The 20,332-nt window shown below is 43.1% G+C and overlaps 1 protein-coding gene across 1 annotated transcript; it reads right to left on the minus strand.

Annotated features, from left to right (window-relative positions):
- Positions 1–5,570: 5,570 nt before the first annotated feature.
- On the minus strand, positions 5,571–18,148 carry tmem169b (transmembrane protein 169b). The gene is made up of 2 exons (XM_034186965.1): positions 17,788–18,148; positions 5,571–6,353 (listed from the first exon to the last, which is right to left on the minus strand). The coding sequence occupies exons 1-2, from the start codon at positions 18,050–18,052 to the stop codon at positions 5,719–5,721; spliced, it is 900 nt and encodes a 299-aa protein (XP_034042856.1). The 5' UTR covers positions 18,053–18,148; the 3' UTR covers positions 5,571–5,718.
- Positions 18,149–20,332: the final 2,184 nt, after the last annotated feature.

A 20,332-nucleotide genomic window follows, 5' to 3' on the forward strand; every position in this document is an offset into this window, starting at 1 on the left:
ATGTATTAAACCATCATCATCTGTTCAATCTGCTCTGTATTTCAATCAATAGTTTACAGTACATTTATCTTGAAGGTGCGAGACTACAAAACACAACAGTATAAACTACCAGATGGAAACATTTTAAATAAATTAAAATCAGCATGGGGGGGGGGGGGGGGGGGGGGAAACACCCACATAGACACCAGGAGCTCTCAAACGAAAAATAACAATGAACTTCTTTGCTGGAACGAAAACTGAGATAACAATCCGAGTGGTTTTAGATCACAAACACTGACTGTTCTAATGTTCACACATTTACTCAAAAACAAATGGACTTGTTTCATCTTGACTCGCCCAAATGACAGACCCCTCATTGTCACCTGTTCTAGTTGGTATAAACATAGCATGACATTGATGAAATTCACAAGTATGACATTGATGAAATTCAATTCACCAACGAACTGCTGATTTATCTTTTGAACTAAGAATCAAATTGTTGTTGGATTAACACCTGCTTTCCATATACCACTTGTACAATGTCTGTAATATATGCAAACAGCCTCCGTGTTCTATGCAAAGAAATTAATTTCTTTCCACTGACTATAGAAGCCAAATGTAAGAGGCTAATTTAGTTTGTTTTTTCATGATTTCACTGTTTTGCTAGAGTACTGGTTACCACACTCCAAGCTTCGGTCTAGATTGTATAGCTATAAAATGTAACTCATATCACAGGTCTTAAACTTGCTATACTTGTATGTTTTCACTTGCACAACTTCACAATCAAAAGTGAAACATCTGAATTGAAGGAGCTAGCTTGTTAGCTTTCCCAAGCTTCCTTTCTGACTAAAGCTTCCTGACACACAATGCATACAAATTTTGTGAAATCCACTTCAAAAAAAATTTTTTTTTTTTCCAAATGCACTCAAGACATTTCAAGCACACATATACACAGAGGTATGTGGAAACGAGGCCTGACTAATACAGGGGCTCCCAGGAAATAAAGAGGTTGTGTGCCCCTTACAGAGGTCCTACCTCAAGACACCTATTAGTTAGGACAGTTTTAATAGATGCATGGCCCCAAACAAATTTGCTTGTAATTTCATGACAAGAAATTAAATGACTAACTGGAGCCCTGCATGGTCTCAGACTTTGGTAATCTTGCTGTCCAGTTCTTATACTGAAGTAAAATTTCACAACTTGATATTGACCGCTTCAGCTACACAATTTCATGCGTTTATGGTAGAGAACAAAAGCAGTGATTACATAATTACAGATATTTACAGATGATGTGCAACTTCAAGGTTTCTGATAGTGTAACGGAATGCAGTGTTTACAACCAATTCAGTCAAACCTCAACCATATGACTTCAGGAGTTCAGTAGTTAAAACTAATCATGGGCCATTTAGAGAACTGACATGAACTATAAGAGACACACCAAAACCTGAAAGCAAAAATAATGGAGTATTTCATCTCCTCTCTCAGTTCATTTATATAGCCAGGTTAATAATATTGTATTAAATCCGTAACAATAGATCAGCATTTCAGGACAATTCAGGCAGTGTACATCATGATGTTAATTACAATAAAGCACCAAGAAGAGAATTTCAAATATACAGAGCAAAACTTCCAATGCAACACTCTGATGTGATATTTCTTACCATAATATGCTCACATTTACTTAAACTTGGTACAGTTCATTGCAAACCTAACCACCGGAAATAACATTCATGCTGTGGAGTTTGTATTCTCAAAAACTTTGTTTCCTTCTGGGGCAACAAACTGGTCAGGTATGCAAACCAGCTTCCCTCAGCCAAATTCAGTTAGTGTAATGTCTTCTGATTTGTGCAGCAGTCACAGCAGCAGAACAGAATGGATATGTGCCTGCCTCGTGCTCTGGATAATGGTTGTGATATCCTGAGGTTGTCTAAAGGTAAATGGACTGCATTTATATAGCGCTTTTCCATCTGCATCAGACGCTCAAAGCACTTTACAATTATGCCTCACATTCACCCGGATGTCAGGGTGCTGCCATACAAGGCGCTCACTACACACCGGGGGCAATAGGGGATTAAAGACCTTGCCCAAGGGCCCTTAGTGATTTTCCAGTCAGGTGGGGATTTGAACCCATGATCTTCTGGACTCGAGCCCAACACCTTAACCACTAGACCATCAATTCAAGGTGACTCATAGGAGGCTTTTCTGTGATTTTTCATGTTTTGTTTTTTGGGGGTTTTGGGTTTTTTGGGGCAGGGAGGCCCTGGATGTCATTGCAGCAACAAGGTGTTGGCAACCACCACTGTGTGGCTGAGGGATCCCTTTCTAACGCTACCTGTTTCACGTCAAACATTACCTGATATAAATGGATGTAGGTCACTGAACACAACCTAGTAAATAACTGATATCAATTAAAGTGATTGTCAATATCAGTGTCATTTAATGGACCTTGATTGTGTTTGTTTTTCCACTGTTTTTGTGCATGTGACTCGCACAACTCAAACCATGAAACTGATTGTCACTGTCATTTTTGTTAACTGGATTTTATCACTCGTTTGCTTTTATATTTCACTCATGATGGAGAAACCTCTTCATTGCTGTGTGCACTTGACATGCACAACTTAAACCATTCAAATGATTATTTCTGTCAGTTTTGTTTGTTCAACATGGTTTGGTTGTTGTTAGATTTTATATTTCATTCTTAGGGCCCTGTCCCACTGGTGTTTAGGAGGATTTGCGGATGGAATGCGCACAAAAGTGGCCCACATCCGCCAAACAACCGCAATAACCGTGTAACATTCCTGTATGAGTCGGCTGCCATCCGAACACGTCCGTGATCATCCGCAGAGGCACGCATGTCCGCAGCAGGATTTTTGAGCCGCTTTGAGATCCGCATCACTGCCTGAACACATACTGAAGACATACGCAGGACATACACAACCAACGCGCTGCATATTCCCTGTCATCCGCTGATATCCGCAACCGACGGGTTGGCACAACTTGGCGGCGGACCGGGACAGCGTGCAAAACAGATATGATGCATGCCCAGCACGGCCACATCACGGTCGCAAATTGTATGTCGCGCATGCAGACAGAGTGGGCACGGATGGAGCGAGTTCATCACGGCCGCTGTGCCCCTCATGGGGGTGCCTCCGCGGTCGCCTTCGCTTCTGTTCCCTGTTATATCCGCTTTTCTTCCCCATGTATTCGCTGATCCACCCCGGGACATTTGTCATTTCCGCCCACCTTTGTTGCGGACGCTCAGCTTTTGTCTCCTCATTTCATGCGCAAATCCTCCTAAATGCCAGTGGGACAGGGCCCTTAGTGAAGAAACCTCTTTGTGGCTCTCTGCAGTTGACCTGCACAACTGAAACAATTCAACTGATTACGATTCCTTGTTGTTTTATCAGATATGGATTGTTGATTTGTTTGCATTTGTGTTTGGATAAAGAGGCCACTCTTCGGCTTACTGCATACAACCTGTATGGCCTTGCGACAGACTGGCGTCCTGTCCAGGGTGTACCCCGCCTCACACCCCATGACTGACGGGACAGGCTCCAGCCCCCATGACCCTTAACTGGAGTGAACAGTTGAAGATGAGTGAGTATTTATTTATTTATTTATTCATACACCGTGCATCTGTAAAGTATTCACAGCGCTTCACTTTTTTCCACATTTTGTTATGTTACAGCCTTATTCCAAAATGGTTGAAATTCCTTTTTTCCCCTAAAAATTCTACACAAAATACCTCATAATGACAATGTGAAAGATTTTTTTTTTTTTTAGCAAATTTATTTAAAAAAAAAAAGCTCACAATTGAGCTCAGGTGCATCGTATTTCCACTGATTATCCTTGAGATGTTTCTACAGCTTAATTGGAGTCCAGCTGGAGTAAATTCAGTTGACTGGACATGATTTGGAAAGGCACACACTCGTCTACACATAAGGTCCCACATTTGACAGTGCATGTCCGAGCACAAACCAAGCATGAAGCCTGTAGGCCTCTGAAACAGAATTGTCTCAAGGCACAAATCTGGGGAAGGGTACAGAAACATTTCTGCTGCTTTGAAGGTCCCAGTGGGCACAGCGGTCTCCATCATCTGTAAATGGAAGAAGTTCGGATCCACCAGGACTTTTCCTAGAGTTGGCTGCCCATCTAAACTGAGCGATCGGGGGAGAGAAGGGCCTTAGTCAGGGAGGTGACCAAGAACCCGATGGCCACTCTGTCAGAGCTCCAGCTTTCTTCTGTGGAGAGAGGAGAACCTTCGAGAAGGGCAACCATCTTTGCAGCAACCCACCAATCAGGCCTGTATGGTAGAGTGGCCAGACAGAAGCCACTCCTTAGGAAAAGACGCATGGCAGCCCACCTGGAGTTTGCCAAAAGGCACCTGAAGGACTCTCAGACCATGAGAAACAAAATTCTCTGGTCTGATGAGACAAAGCTTGAACTCTTTGGTGTGAATGCCAGGCATCATGTTTGGAGGAAACCAGGCACCATCCCTACAGTGAACCATGGTGGTGGCAGCATCATGCTGTGGGGATGTTTTTCAATGGCAGGAACTGGGAGACTCTTCAAGATTGAGCGAAAGATGAATGCAGCAATGGAGAGAAACATCCTGGATGAAAACCTGCTCCAGAGCACTCTTGACCTCAAAGTGGGGCAACAGTTCATCTTTCAGCAGGGCAATAACCCGAAGCACACAGCCAAGATATCAAAGGAGTGGCTTCTGGACAACTCTGTGAATGTCCTTGAGTGGCCCAGCCTGAGCCCAGACCTGAATCTGATTAAATATCTCTGGAGAGATCTGAAAATGTCTGCATATCGACGCTCCCCATCCAACCTGATGGAGTTGAGAGGTGCTGCAAAGAGGAATGGGCAAAACTGCCCAAAGATAGTTGCACCAAGTTTGTGGCATCATATTCAAGAAAACTTGAGCCTGTAATTGTTGCCAAAGGTGCATCAACAAGTACTGAGCAAAGGGAGTGAATACTTATGTACATGTGATTTCTTAGTTTTATATTTTTAATAAATCTACAAAAAAAAAATCATGTTGTCATTATGGGAACTCGAGAGTAGACGTTTGAGGGGAAAATGAATTTATTCAATTTTGGAATAAGGTTGTAAATTAACAAAATATGGAAAAAGTGAAGCGCTGTGAATACTTTCTAGATGCAGTATATTATGAGGCAAATTAAGTATTTGATCCAAACTTTGTCAAGAACTACAGGAAACGTCTGACCTCTGTAACTGCAAACAAAGGTGTCTGTACCGAATATTAAGGTCTGTTTTTCTATTGTGTCAAATACTTTTCGGACATGTTGGGTACACAGTAGGAACTTTTTTGTTGTTGTCTTTACTGATCTATCTTGTAATTGTTGTTGTATCAAATGTTCGAAATAAACAGTTTTCATTCATTCATTCATACTCATTTGATGCAATAAAATGCAAATGAATTATTTAAAGATCATACACTTTTTAAAAATCTGTCTGTCTCTCAAACTGAGATTTAAAAGAAAAGATCTTATGCATTCTCAATATCATGCTGAGGAGATTACCATTGATATGCTGCATGCCTAATTCAATATATTGTCATATTGTTGCTGTTGCATGGAGTGCTTTGTTCAGTATGCTTTGCTATAATAGAAAGAACTTTCTCCATGTTGAACCTTAATCATGTTGAAAGTGTTGGCAGCTTTGATTTAGGCCTTAGTTAATATGTGTCTTAGAACTCAATGCCCCCTTTCACACTGATGATGTCTGGGCATGTTCACTGGCAGCTTTGCTCTGCAAAGTTCCAGATACTGTGTCAGAGTCAAGCAGCTCCACTATGCTATATGGGGAACAGTCTTCTAAGCCCAGCTTCCCACAGGCCCAGCCGCAGAAGCCCTTCTCCAAGTCTCGCACCGCCAGCCACCACTCGCTGAAGGCCCAGGACACCTGAACCACAGCAGAGTACAGAGCCAGCAACAGTGCCATGGGCATGATGAGCATGGGGTAAAAGATGATGAGGAAGGGGCAAATCGTAATCTTGTGCCAAAACGTCCGCTCCTCATTGTAAACCAGGAAGACATTGTACCAGGTGAGGGTACCATAGTAGAAAGAGGTGATGAAGGAGAGGAGAAACACCACAGGGGCACAGGAGATGCTCCAGAAAACAACATGGGGCCCTTGACACACACCGAGGCTGCATGAACGCTTGAATCCTTCTCCAGCCTCGCACTCTGCATCGAGACGTTCCTTTGACTTGGCCAGTTCTCTCAGCTCCTTTTCTGTCAATGTGACATGGATGTCCACTACTTGACCCTTCTTCTTGCCCCGGGTGATGGTGCCGGTCAGTGTCACATAGCGACTGTCTGGAGGAATATTCCAAGCTCCTCCTGTTAAGAAATCATGTGATACAAGAAATTTACCAACCTGAAAGACATAAAATACCTGCCTTGTGATTCTTCTTGGCTGGATACTCAACTACACAAAGTGACAGTGGGACCATAGCGATAATGTCCCCACTGGTCCCACTGGTAAGACTATACTGTAAGATGGACTTACATAATTTATAACCTCCACTTGTCCAAGCTAATGAAGTTAGGCAACATGAACGCCAACAGGAAATCAAGTTTTTATGCTAGTTAGACAGTTTGGCCAAAAGTATAGGTGATGTAACTAAGACATTAAATCTTTGTCCAAGCCATTTCCTTCAGAAAATAAATCAACAACAGGTTTTAAAAATTAAAATGTAAGCATTCTTATTATACACTATATACATAGCCATGTTGAATGTGAAGTCCTAAAGACTGCTGTAGTCAGAGTTAATACAACCTTAAAAGAACCTCCCTGAGTTTGCGCAATGTCCATAACATAAAATACAGAAAGACAGACAGTTGCTTGTGAAGACTTTTTGTTAACCGAAGGGTTCTGGGGGCCACCAAGGCCACTGTAGTTTGAACTTCTTTTTGAAAAGTTAACCAGGAGTTCTTAAATATCACTTTACTGTTACTACCTCCACCAAGGAGGTTATGTTTTCCTTAGGGTTGGGGTGACTATAATCATAATAGTTGACTATGACTAGCTAGTACCTAGTAGCTAGTTGACAAATGATTTTCCTTGGTTTGCCCAACCCTAGATTTCATGGCTGGTGATCTGTTTGTCATTTAACAGGATTATGCAAAGACCACTGAACCAATTTTTGTTGAAACTTGGTGGAAGGGTGGTCTACGAGTCAGGGAGGAAAGCATTGACTTTTGAAGCAAATCCAATGAAGGGGGCATATCCAGGATTTTTTTCCCCCACACTTTCTTTGATATAGACAATTTACCCATTTCTTTAAAATGAATACAAATACCTTCATTCATGAAAACAAAATCAGGCATTCACAAGATGAAACAAATATTTGTGTTGTGGTATGGGTTGCGGTCACTTTTCCTCTCTCCTGTGTTTGTTCTCTCTTTCCCTCCAGTGCAGCCGATTATAAGAAACACCTGCTGCTGGAACACAACTGTCGGTAGGTAATTAGCTGTGTCTTCTCATGGCCTGGCTGAGCAGGAGGATACTGCTAGATTATTCCACTCTCTGTGTGGTACAGCTGGCTTCTTGTTCCATTTATTTAGTCGTTTACATTCCTTGAACCCTTGTGATTCTTGTTTCATACTTTGTTTTTGTTTCCTTGCAGATCTGCAGCCACCACCAGCTCCACTGGCCCACCTGGTTTCACTCCCTACCATCCAGTCCTCCAGTGTCCACCTCCTCCAATTCCATATATTGCTATGTTCATTTGACAATAAACCTGTTCTCTTTCACTCAGCTCACCGCCTCGTAGCATTTTGAGTCCTAACCAGTTGTCCCCTGTCTGCCTGTTTTCACAGCAGAATAATCTAGGCTGCAATGGACTCAGGTGGGGCAGACCAGTTGGGCCACACCCTCTCCTGCCAGGGCAGTGTCACTGGGGAAAAACAAACAACAGATCAAACTCCTCAGTCAAAGTAATCAACGTCTGTCTGCACAGGTGAGGCAACTCTGTTCACATTTAACCACTCTCGCAGACCAACTCTCCAGATTAGCCCCAGCTACCAGCACAGCACAACCTCTACCACAGCTTAACCCTCTGGGGTCCGAGGGCATTTTTTGGACAGTTCACTCGCCTGGCATAAATGTTTTATTTTTGCTGTTAACAGCTCTCCCTGCATCCCACAATCAAGTTTTATGTCTCCTTTTTTTCAGGACAACCTGTGCTTTCATAATATATATACACTGAGGAAAATAAGTATTTGAACACCCTGCGATTTTGCAAGTTCTCCCACTTAGAAATCATGGAGGGGTCTGAAATTTTCATCTTAGGTGCATGTCCACTGTGAGAGACATAAAAAAAAAAAAATCCAGAAATCACAATGTATGATTTTTTAAAAATTTATTTGTATGTTACTGCTGCAAATAAGTATTTGAACACCTGTGAAAATCAATGTTAATATTTGGTACAGTAGCCTTTGTTTGCAATTACAGAGGTCAAACGTTTCCTGTAGTTTTTCACCAGGTTTGCACACACTGCAGAAGGGATGCAGCAGGGACAAGACAAATTTACCTAAGGGGATAATAAAGTGTATCGTATCGATTCTGGTCCACTCCTCCATACAGCTCTTCTCTAGATCTTTCAGGTTTGGAGTTTCAGCTCCCTCCAAAGATTTTCTATTGAGTTCAGGTCTGGAGACTGGCCAAGCCACTCCAGGACCTTGAAATGCTTCTTACGGAGCCCCCACTTGGTTGCCCTGGCTATGTGTTTGGGGTCATTGTCATGCTGGAAGACCCAGCCATGACCCATCTTCAATGCTCTTACTGAGGGAAGGAGGTTGTTTGCCAAAATCTCACAATGCATGACCCCATCCATCCTCCCTTCAATACGGTGCAGTCGTCCTGTCCCCTTTGCAGAAGAGCACCCCCAGAGTACGATGATTCCACCCCCATGCTTCACGGTTGGGATGTTTTTTTTGGGGTTGTTCTTATCCTCTAAACATGGTAAGTGGAGTTGATTCAAAAAAGCTCTATTCTGGTCTCATCTGACCACATGACCTGCACCCATGCCTCCTCTAGATCATCCAGATGGTCAATAGTGAACTTCAAACGGGCCTGGACATCATGTGTTACTAATGTAATCTTTGTGACTGTGGTCCCAGCTCTCTTCAGGTCATTGACCAGGTCCTCCTGTGTAGTTCTGAGCTTTGTCAGAATCATCCTTACCCCGCAAAGTGAGATCTTGCATGGAATCCCAGACCGAGGGAGATTGAAAGTCATCTTGTGTTTCTTCCACTTTCTAATAAATAATCATAACAGTTGTTGTCTTCTACCAAGCTGCTTGCCTGTTGCCCTGTAGTCCATCCCAGCCTTGTGCAGGTCTACAGTTTTGTCCCTGGTGTACTTAGACAGCTCTTTGGTCTTGGCTATGATGGACAGGTTGGAGTGTGATTGATTGAGTGTGTGAACAGGTGTCTTTTATACAGGTAACAAGTTCAAACAGGTGCAATTAATACAGGTAAACAGCGCAGAATAAGAGGGCTTCTTAAAAAAAAAAAAATTAACAGGTCTGTGTGAGCCAGAATTCTTGCTGGTTGGTCAGTGTTCAAATACTTACTTGCAGCAGTAACATACAAATAAGTTATTTTAAAAAAATCATACATTGTGATTTCCGGATTTGAACTCAATAGAAAATCTTTGGAGGGAGCTGAAACTCCAAACCTGAAAGATCTAGAGAAGAGCTATATGGAGAAGTGGACCAGAATCCCTGCTGTAGTGTGTGCAAACCTGGTGAAAAACTACAGGAAACGTTTGACCTCTGTAATTGCAAACAAAGGCTACTGTACCAAATATTAACACTGATTTTCACAGGTGTTCAAATACTTATTTGCAGCAGTAACATACAAATAAATTATTAAGAAATCATACATTGTGATTTCCGGATTTTTTTTTATTTTTTAGATTATGTCTCTCACAGTGGACATGCACCTAAGATGAAAATTTCAGACCCCTCCATGATTTCTAAGTGGGAGAACTTGCAAAATCACAGGGTGTTCAAGTACTTATTTTCCTCACTGTATATATGCTTTTGTTGTGTTTTCTAAGTGTAATAAAGGTTCACAATCAAAAATAAGGAAGGAAAAAGTAAAGCGGAAAATAAATTTCCACACACATTTATTCAAAACACACAGCAAACTATAATAAACAACTGTTTTGACACTTTATAAAGGTAATTTGAGGTCTTGTGTGAAAGACTGTACAACAAAAAGGTTCAAACAATAAACACAAATGCACATTTTGAACAATATATACAAAATGGTCTATGCGTTTTTTGTCTTCATGGTAAAAGCATCAGAGTTATCCAGTAACATTCACATGCAAACTAGTGGAGCAATCCTGATAGTTACACACTCTTTGTTTGAGCCCGTGAGATTGTCATCATGGGCTCTCCATCTGCTTTCAGTGATAATAATGGCGCAGGGTGCATTTGGAGCCCAATAGTATGTGCTCATTGGAGCACCCAGGGGGCTATTCAAACAGGCCAACTAGTAACATATCACTCCTGAAAATGATGTTTGGCTTTTCACGTGAGGAGAATCTGCCCTACAATTGGATTTTGGAAAACCATGTAACGGTGAATCAATTCTGATTGGACACTCACATTGTGCACGTCATCACACAGCTTCTATGAGGAGCACAAAGATGGCCGATGGCTGGCTTGAAAGTCAGCGGAGTTAACTTTTCAGCAAAAAAAAGTAAGTTTCTATCTCATATCATTAAAACGTTATTTAGAATTTAGTAAAGCTTAGTCTTAGCATCATATACGATGGCGTCAGCCCCAGGGAGTTAACCCATTTAGCTCACCCGACTCCCCTTTCAGGATTCTTTAGTTTGCAACCCAGAACCCTTCTCGGGAAGTCGACACATATTCCTCCTTTTTATTACAATGCTCCCTAGTTTTTTTTTTCCACAGACCTTCAAAAGTCTTCTCAGATAGAAGCACAGTTTCTTACCTGATGAGTCTACTCGGGGGGTGGGGGGGATTGGGTGAAAGCCCTGTAGAAGGGCCAGTCTCCCATCCTCATGTTGTATGAAGCCTTCTTGGCAGAGTTCCAGAATGTTTTTGACCATCCATTTAATAACTTTAGGTAATCATCATAAAGGCATTCAGTTCTTTGTTTATTCCTCATCCACTCCAGTAGTATTAGGACATTCTTTGCTCATCACCCACAACCCAGCTTTTGAATGGCCAACTGGGAAAGTTTGCCAATGGAGTGAGAGGTGCCTAACCCAGTGTTTAAGATCAGTGGTTCCGGTTATAGACTCAGAGTCGTCACCCTCAAACTCAAATCCACCTGATTTGACCGCTGTTCCACATGTTTACCACAGCCTCATCCCGGTTTTCAGCAAAAATAAAGCCCTGCCTTTACCACCTCACTATCCCTATGACTGCTCCATCGATGATTTTGTTTCCCTGGGACAACCTTGCCATCAGAAAGGTTGTGTTGTGATTTGGCGCTATATAAATGAAAATAAATTGAAAATTGTTGTATAACCTTAATCGTTTAGAACGTGAATCTATGGCACATTGGAGCAGTACATCCAGGAATCCCTGTTCTTCTGTATAATTCGGCCATCATCTTCTCCGATGGGTGCCTGTTTCTTCCCCGCTGCTAAGAAGAACACCACCCTCTGCCTGTCTTGACTACAGGGGACTAAACAATATCACTGTCAAGAACAGGTACCCCATAACGGTCATCAGTTCCGCTTCTGAACCTCTTCATGGTTCCACAGTGTTTACTAAACTCAACCTCCGTAATGCATACCATTAACTCGCATCAGAGAGGGGGACAAGTGGAAGACCACATTTAACACCCCCTTGGGACATTCTGAATATCTTGTTATGCCCTTTGTTCTCACCAATGCTCCTGCCACCTTCCAGGCATGGGTTGATGATGTCCTGCGGGACTTTCTCAATCGGTTCATTGTGGTCTATTTGGATGATATTCTTATCTTTTCTAAGAACTCCAAAGAACGTGGGGGAGGTGATGGTCTAGTGGTTAAGGTGTTGGGCTTGAGTCCAGAAGATCATGGGTTCAAATCCCCATCTGACTGGAAAAATCACTAAGGGCCCCTGGGCAAGGCCTTTAATCCCCTATTGCTCACGGTGTGTAGTGAGCGCCTTGTATGGCAGCACCCTGACATCTGGGTGAATGTGAGGTAAAGCACTTTGAGCATCTGATTCAGATGGAAAAGCGCTATATAAATGCAGTCCATTTAACGTCAAAGACACGTTTGTCAGGTCCTTTAGTGGCTGTGGGAGAATTGGTTATTCGTCAAGGCCATGAAGTGCACCTTCCATTTCCCATCCATTGCCTTTTTAGGGTTCATCATTGAACAAGGACAGATAAGGCCAGACCCAAACAAAATCATGGCAATCAGTGAATGGCCAACGCCAACGTGATTACCATCGCCATCACTGAACAGGCATTCTTTATGTTTAAAGCAGCTGTTCTCCAAATCCCCATTCTCATACAACCTGATCCAGCCCCACAGTTTGTAGGGATCGATGCCTCTGACAGCGGGGTCGGAGCTATGCTGTCCCAGGTAGGGCCTGACAATAAACAACACCCCTGTGCATTGCTTTATAGCCGTCTGTCCCCAGCTGAGGTTAATTATGATGTTGGAAATGGAGAGCTGTTAGTCATTAAGGAGACACTGCAGGAATGGAGGCACTGGCTGAAGTCATTCACTATCCCGTTTATAGTCTGGACAGATCACAAGAACATTCCGTACATCCAAGCCACCAAAAGATTAAACACATACCAAGCCAGGTGGGCCTTATTTTCTGCCCAGTTTGATTTTAATATCACTTACAGACCCAGATCCAAAATGGCAAACCAGGTGACCTCTCCCGCCAGTTTAACTTGGATACAGACCCTAGTGGCCCAGAACCCATTCTTCACTGTTCTGTTTTCATTGAGAACCTCACCTGTGACATTGAAAGTCTGATTAAGGAAGCCCAGCAACAAAGCCCTGACCCAGGTGGGTGGCCACCTGGTTGTTTGATTTCTCCTCCCTTTGTAGTATCTCAGGTTCTTGAATTTTGTCATTCATCTAATCTCACCTGTCATCCTGGCATTCACTGCACTTCGTCAAGAAACATATCTGGTGGCCCTCTATATATGCAGACTGCAAGGACCACACTGTCATCCTGACCATTGCTGACCGCTTCTCCAAGGCTGTCCACTTCAACCCCTGCTCAAAGCTCCCATCTGCCAATGAGCAGACCTCCGGCTCCACCACGTCTTCTGTCTGCATGGCACTCCATTGGGAGACATCTTGAACTGGGGGCCCCAGTTCACCGCCCAGGTCTGGAAGTCCTTCTGCAAGGCCCTGTAAGCAACTGTGAGTCTGCTGTCTGGATTTCATCCCCAGACAAATAGGCAGTCGGAGGGGGTCAATCAGGAGATGGAATCCTTCTTGCACTGACACATGGCCAACCACCCTGCAGCCTGGTGCGACCATCTGCCCTGGACAGAATACGTGCATACCTCTCAGGGATGAACAGCAACAGAACTCACAGAGGAGGAGCTAACCGTCCCTTCTGTCCAGGCTCACCTGCGCCATTGCCGTGGTGTTTGGAGAACTACCACCTTGCTCGGTTCCTGGGACCGGGCCTGCTGCCATGCAGACCACTGACAGACCCCGGCCCCTGTGTTTCGCCCAGGGAGGAGGTGTGCGCCTTCCTCGCACTCTCCACATTCATCCTGCTGTATTCCACGTCTCTCGCCTATGTTTGGTCAGGATCAGCCCTCTGTGCCCATCACCCAGTCCCCCTACTCCCGCCCCTCTCGTGGATGGTCATCTGACCTTCACTGCAAATGGTGGATGTTTGTGGCCAGGGACGGGGTCTTCAGTTTTTGTGGACTGGGAGGGCTATGGGCCTGAGAAGCGGTCCTGGATCTCCCACTCCCTGATCCTCAATCCCTCAGTGGTGGGGGACTTCTACAGGGTCCACCCGGGTGCTCTGGGTTGTTTACCTGGAGCTCTCTTTGGAGGGAGGTGCTGTTGCGGTCAGTTTTCCGCTCGCCTGTGTTTGTTCCCTCTTTCCCTCCAGTGGAGCTGATTATGAGAAACACCTGTGGGTGCAACACACCTGTCAGTAATTAGCGGTGTCTTCTTAAGGCCTGGCTGAGCAGGAGGACGCAGCCAGATTTTTCCACTCTGTGTGATACAGTTGGCCTCTCATTTTCTTGTTTTGTTTTCATTCCTGGACCCCTCGTGATTCTGATTCTTGTTTGATACTTTGTTTCCATTTCCTTGCAGATCTGCAGCCACCACAAGCTCCAATGAACCACCTGGTTTCACAATTTTGCTGATCAATATCTGCTTTAGATCATTAATCTAGGCTTCTTTGTTGTTGAGTGATACAGAAAAAGGTGTTTTTTGAACAACGTTTTCCTTAACTGTGACTTTTGACTTTTTCACCAAACTATTCAAAAATCTAATCACCTCTAGATATCTATCCAAGTAGTATCTCCACACCAAGTTTGCGCTATCTCAGCTTCTTGGTTGTTGAGATGAAGAAAAAAAAAAGTTTTTTCTTACACTCATCCAATATAAATTCACCCCATGAAATTAATATGATCCATAAATGAAATCTGGGTTTTTATTTGCATGTGCATGGAATTAAATATAGTGTTCAAATGTCTCACCTTGTGAATTGCTATGAAAGACTTCATAATGAAGTCACACAGAAGTCATATGATGAAATCATGTAGTGTCAAAATCACCAACAGATGTATGTATATTTATTTGTACATTTATATTGTGGTGTGTCCAGCCGACAGTTTGTGCATCAGGACTCTGATGCCTTTAATCTTACAATGTAACAATTCGGAACTTTAAAGTTTTCCATAATCCCCCTGGAGGCCCCCTGCATTTCCCAGAATGCACTATGGCGCCAGCAAAGTTACGGCATCTCACAGCGCATGTAAACAATGGCAAGTGAGGATGTGGATGGCATTGATTTAGCGAGTTCATGGGCGATTGTGATGATGATACATTCTCCCAAGTTGAGAGGGTCATCTAGAGGAGGTGTAACACCTATGATGGACTTCTGCTGTGCCCCGATGTTGTCTTATTGTCTGTAATTCACGAGGTTTGTTTACACTGTGCCCTGAACCGCAACTCTGCTGAAAGAGACCTCTCGTGCACGTCACAGGCTGTGAGATGGCATGAGATTCACAACTGTGAAACAGCAAATGGTGGAGAAGCCTGGTGAAGATCAGCAAAAAAAAAAAAAAATTCAAGTTCCTTACGTTTTTGGATGGGTTGCTTTCCAACAGTTTTCAAGCTACCCCAAAGGCCTCTAAGCATTTGTTTGGTCAGCACTGGAGTGTTCACTTCTACCCCCAAAACAATTGTACCAACAGTAAAACTCCAACCAAAGTTCAACTCCAATGACACAAACATAACTGGAAAAATTCAAAGCTTGAACATATGTCTTTCCATATGAATTTGACAGTCATAAAGTGATGAGCACTGAACCATGTATATTTGGGATGCCAACACCCCTGAAGGAGAATAATAGTCAAAGAATTTAGGGTCTTGGTGCTTCCTGTTTTATAGTTGTGAGACATGGACACTAACCAGTGATGTGAGGCCATAACGTCTTTGGTACTAGGTCTCTTTGGAGGATCCTTGAGTACCGCATAAATGAGTCTCAGGTTGTGAGGGAATGTCAGCTAAGCATGATCCAGCACACAGGTGCTTTAGTTTTGAGGAAGCAGCAATTGGAGGAGGCCAAGAGGACCTCCACATTTTACCTGGCTGCAGGAGATAGATGCTACTTTCGCGAAGAAGGGATGGACCAGTTGTTTGTTGGGGTGGTTCCAATATTAGTGCAGCGGCTAACAGAATATTTAGAGCAAAATCATGCAAATGGTGATACAAGTACCAAAGTTGGCACAAATACTCCTTATACCGTGTTCACACCGGACGCCACGTGACACCACAAATTTGCATCCCTTGCCTGGCGATGGATGCACCACCATCACCCGGTGTGTCGCTCTGCTTGAGCCGTGTTCACACCGGACACTACGTGACGCCACAAATTCATCATTTGCTGCAGAAGCTGCATCTGGATGACGGTGGCTTCCAGTTGTACTTCCGCCTCTCCAGGACCCAGCTTGAAGACCTCCTGTCCCATTCACGCGCGCACATGTGAACAAAGAAATAAAAACTGGCTGCTGCTGCAGTTCCTCGCACTCCCCTCCAACTCATAATTGTGTTATAAACCAATCACCATTTGTTTTATTACGTATCTGTGTAGTTAACAAAATTATCTTCACGGACAATTTGTTTGTGCGCGCACATGTGAAAAAAAAAACTGGCTGCTGCAGTTCCTCGCTCTCCTCTCCAACTCTGTCATAACTGTGTTAAATAAAAGGACAAAATGGACATAAATCCTGCTCACAGGCTGATTGCCAGAGACAGGACATGTCCATATCAAGTAAAAACTCCAGACATCGCCATGTCACTACATATCCAGTCCCTGATTGGTCATTGCGGCACGACAAGATGAAAAAGTTCAGATTTTTCAACTTGGGGAAGAGGGCGACACGACGTGATATCGCGCCACAAATGCGCCAATCGCTCAAAATCACTTTATTCGCATCCATCGCGTGGCTTAAACTTTTGTGGCACCACAGCGCGTCCTTCCAAATGGATTACATGGCAACCTGTTGCCGCTGCCGTCGCTCGCGTGGCGTCTGGTGTGAACGTGGCATTAGACATTACCCTTCTGAACAAACCGACTGGCCACTTGAATTTTCAATAGGCGGCCAGGTAGGGGTCAATTGAAGAATTACACACGGGTCAAAATTAAAAATGCTCAAATCATTTTGAAAACTATGCCACATTATTTGGCTGATCATAAAGATTCCAAAAAGGTATAGTTTGGACTATCTATGACTGAATGATCAGGGGTTATGGAGTAAAAACAGCAAAAATGGTGACAAAGGTCAGTGTCAGTTTGTACAGGCGTCAAAAGTTAAAGTTGCTCCAATTTTGGTAAAAAATTATGCAAATTATTAGTTGAGGTAACAGGGTTTTAAAAAGGAATAGTTTGGACCATGTATCATGCTTAGTTATCATGTTACAGGGTAACATATGTAACATGTAATAGAATCTAATGGACGTTGACCTTGTTTGACCTTTACTTTGAAGACCAAACATTCAACACAATCAAAACTATTCCATTTATTAAATCACCATTTTTGCTGTTTTTACCCCATAACTCCTGATCATTCAGTCATAAATAGTCCAAACTATACCTTTTTGGAATCTTTACAATCAGACAAATAATGTAGTGTAGTTTTCAAAATGATTTGAGCATTTTTTTATTTTGACCCCTGTGTAATTCTTCAACTGACCCCTACCTGGCTGCCTATTGAAAATTCAAGTGGCCAGTCGGTTTATCCAAAAGGGTAATGTCTAAGCAGTATTTGTGCCAACTTTGGTGCTTGTATCACCATATGCACGATTGTTTCAGTTATCTGCTGCACTATATGGTACCCAAGGCAATTCCACAGTATGGTGCATGTGGCAATGCGTGTAACCAGCGTGTGCTCCCGGACCAGACCTAATCTGATCTACATGATCTTACTCACACACAAACAAACCTGCGCATTACGGTTGTTAATGTGCACAGAAAAATAACAGTTTAGTCCAAACATATGAGCCAGTTATTGCAATGAAACAGTCTCACGTGGTTTCATCATTTTAAGACCATTAAAACCCTCTCACCTTCACTTGTTGGTGTAGAGAGGAATTTAGCACCCTCCTCTGTGCTCCTCTCTGCTCCTTCATCACCACAGTTCTCCTCTCCAGGTGCCCTTTCTATTTCGGAACGGTACACAATGATGGACTCTGGACGCGGGTCTTTCTTCTTCCTTCTCTTCCTCCGAATGGAGGGTCCCACTTCGCCGTCATCCACATGGTTGTCTGATCTTAAGGAGACCATTTGAGGGCTTCCCTCACCCTCTGTCTGCGCCTCCTCCACCTGCTCCATGATGTCACCCGACCGGAAAAATCACTGGATGGTTGCAGTGGATGCTTTAATGGTCAGCTCCCAAGCAGCACAATCTATGTTTGCCCATTGTGTTTTTCAGGCTAAGAAAAAAAGAGGGAAAAAGGGCAAATTTTGCAGGTTATCAATCAATCAATCAATGTTTTTTATATAGCGCCAAATCACAACAAACAGTTGCCCCAAGGCGCTTTATATTGTAAGGCAAGGCCATACAATAATTATGTAAAACCCCAACGGTCAAAACGACCCCCTGTGAGCAAGCACTTGGCTACAGTGGGAAGGAAAAACTCCCTTTTAACAGGAAGAAACCTCCAGCAGAACCAGGCTCAGGGAGGGGCAGTCTTCTGCTGGGACTGGTTGGGGCTGAGGGAGAGAACCAGGAAAAAGACATGCTGTGGAGGGGAGCAGAGATCGATCACTAATGATTAAATGCAGAGTGGTGCATACAGAGCAAAAAGAGAAAGAAACAGTGCATCATGGGAACCCCCCAGCAGTCTACGTCTATAGCAGCATAACTAAGGGATGGTTCAGGGTCACCTGATCCAGCCCTAACTATAAGCTTTAGCAAAAAGGAAAGTTTTAAGCCTAATCTTAAAAGTAGAGAGGGTGTCTGTCTCCCTGATCTGAATTGGGAGCTGGTTGAGCCTGAAAGCTGAAGGCTCTGCCTCCCATTCTACTCTTACAAACCCTAGGAACTACAAGTAAGCCTGCAGTCTGAGAGCGAAGCGCTCTATTGGGGTGATATGGTACTACGAGGTCCCTAAGATAAGATGGGACCTGATTATTCAAAACCTTATAAGTAAGAAGAAGAATTTTAAATTCTATTCTAGAATTAACAGGAAGCCAATGAAGAGAGGCCAATATGGGTGAGATATGCTCTCTCCTTCTAGTCCCCGTCAGTACTCTAGCTGCAGCATTTTGAATTAACTGAAGGCTTTTTAGGGAACTTTTAGGACAACCTGATAATAATGAATTACAATAGTCCAGCCTAGAGGAAATAAATGCATGAATTAGTTTTTCAGCATCACTCTGAGACAAGACCTTTCTGATTTTAGAGATATTGCGTAAATGCAAAAAAGCAGTCCTACATATTTGTTTAATATGCGCTTTGAATGACATATCCTGATCAAAATGACTCCAAGATTTCTCACAGTATTACTAGAGGTCAGGGTAATGCCATCCAGAGTAAGGATCTGGTTAGACACCATGTTTCTAAGATTTGTGGGGCCAAGTACAATAACTTCAGATTTATCTGAGTTTAAAAGCAGGAAATTAGAGGTCATCCATGTCTTTATGTCTGTAAGACAATCCTGCAGTTTAGCTAATTGGTGTGTGTCCTCTGGCTTCATGGATAGATAAAGCTGGGTATCATCTGCGTAACAATGAAAATTTAAGCAATACCGTCTAATAATACTGCCTAAGGGAAGCATGTATAAAGTGAATAAAATTGGTCCTAGCACAGAACCTTGTGGAACTCCATAATTAACTTTAGTCTGTGAAGAAGATTCCCCATTTACATGAACAAATTGTAATCTATTAGACAAATATGATTCAAACCACCGAGGTGACTGTTTTCTACATAAACAATATTTAATCCCGAGCTGTCATCCAGGCCTTGATTCAACAGATGGAAGAGCTGATCCAAGGCTGATTCCATTTAAACCAGCCCCATTTTTGTTTTTATTAAACTCTGCGTTTGACAGAACAGTAATTGAAATAAAAGACAAATGGGAATGGATTTATCTTTAGCATTTTGACGCACACCTCAGTAAGGAGCACAGCGGAAATAATTGTATCTTCTAATAATTATAATAATAATAAAATCTCAAAAGATTTTTATTTTATTATTATTTTAGAAAAATCGGGCTGATTTTTCCCGACAAAAGTGGAAAATTAACAAAGAACTCGGTTCTTCAGCTGATCCCCTCCTCCCATTTAAATCCCTCCCATGTCCGCGGCTCTTTTGTCTAAAAACGCCAGCAGCCACCAAGAAATTTATGTGGCGAAATTCACCCCGTCATCGGGGATCAGTCTTACCGGGAGGACGACGGACGACCGCACCAACAAACCACACGGGCCGCAGATAAATGCGCCGGAACGCAGAGCAGCGCCGCCGCACAGATGCGAGAACTGTTGTTCGTCGGAATAAAACCCGCCCAGAACCGCTGCACGTCACGTGAGCGTCAACACATGAACGGATGAAAAACACTAGAGCGCATAAAATGTTATGCTACTGTTGTAATCAAAATATATTTAAGCAGT

Source organism: Thalassophryne amazonica, chromosome 14, assembly GCF_902500255.1.
Source record: "Thalassophryne amazonica chromosome 14, fThaAma1.1, whole genome shotgun sequence".
Classification (NCBI taxonomy): domain Eukaryota; kingdom Metazoa; phylum Chordata; class Actinopteri; order Batrachoidiformes; family Batrachoididae; genus Thalassophryne; species Thalassophryne amazonica.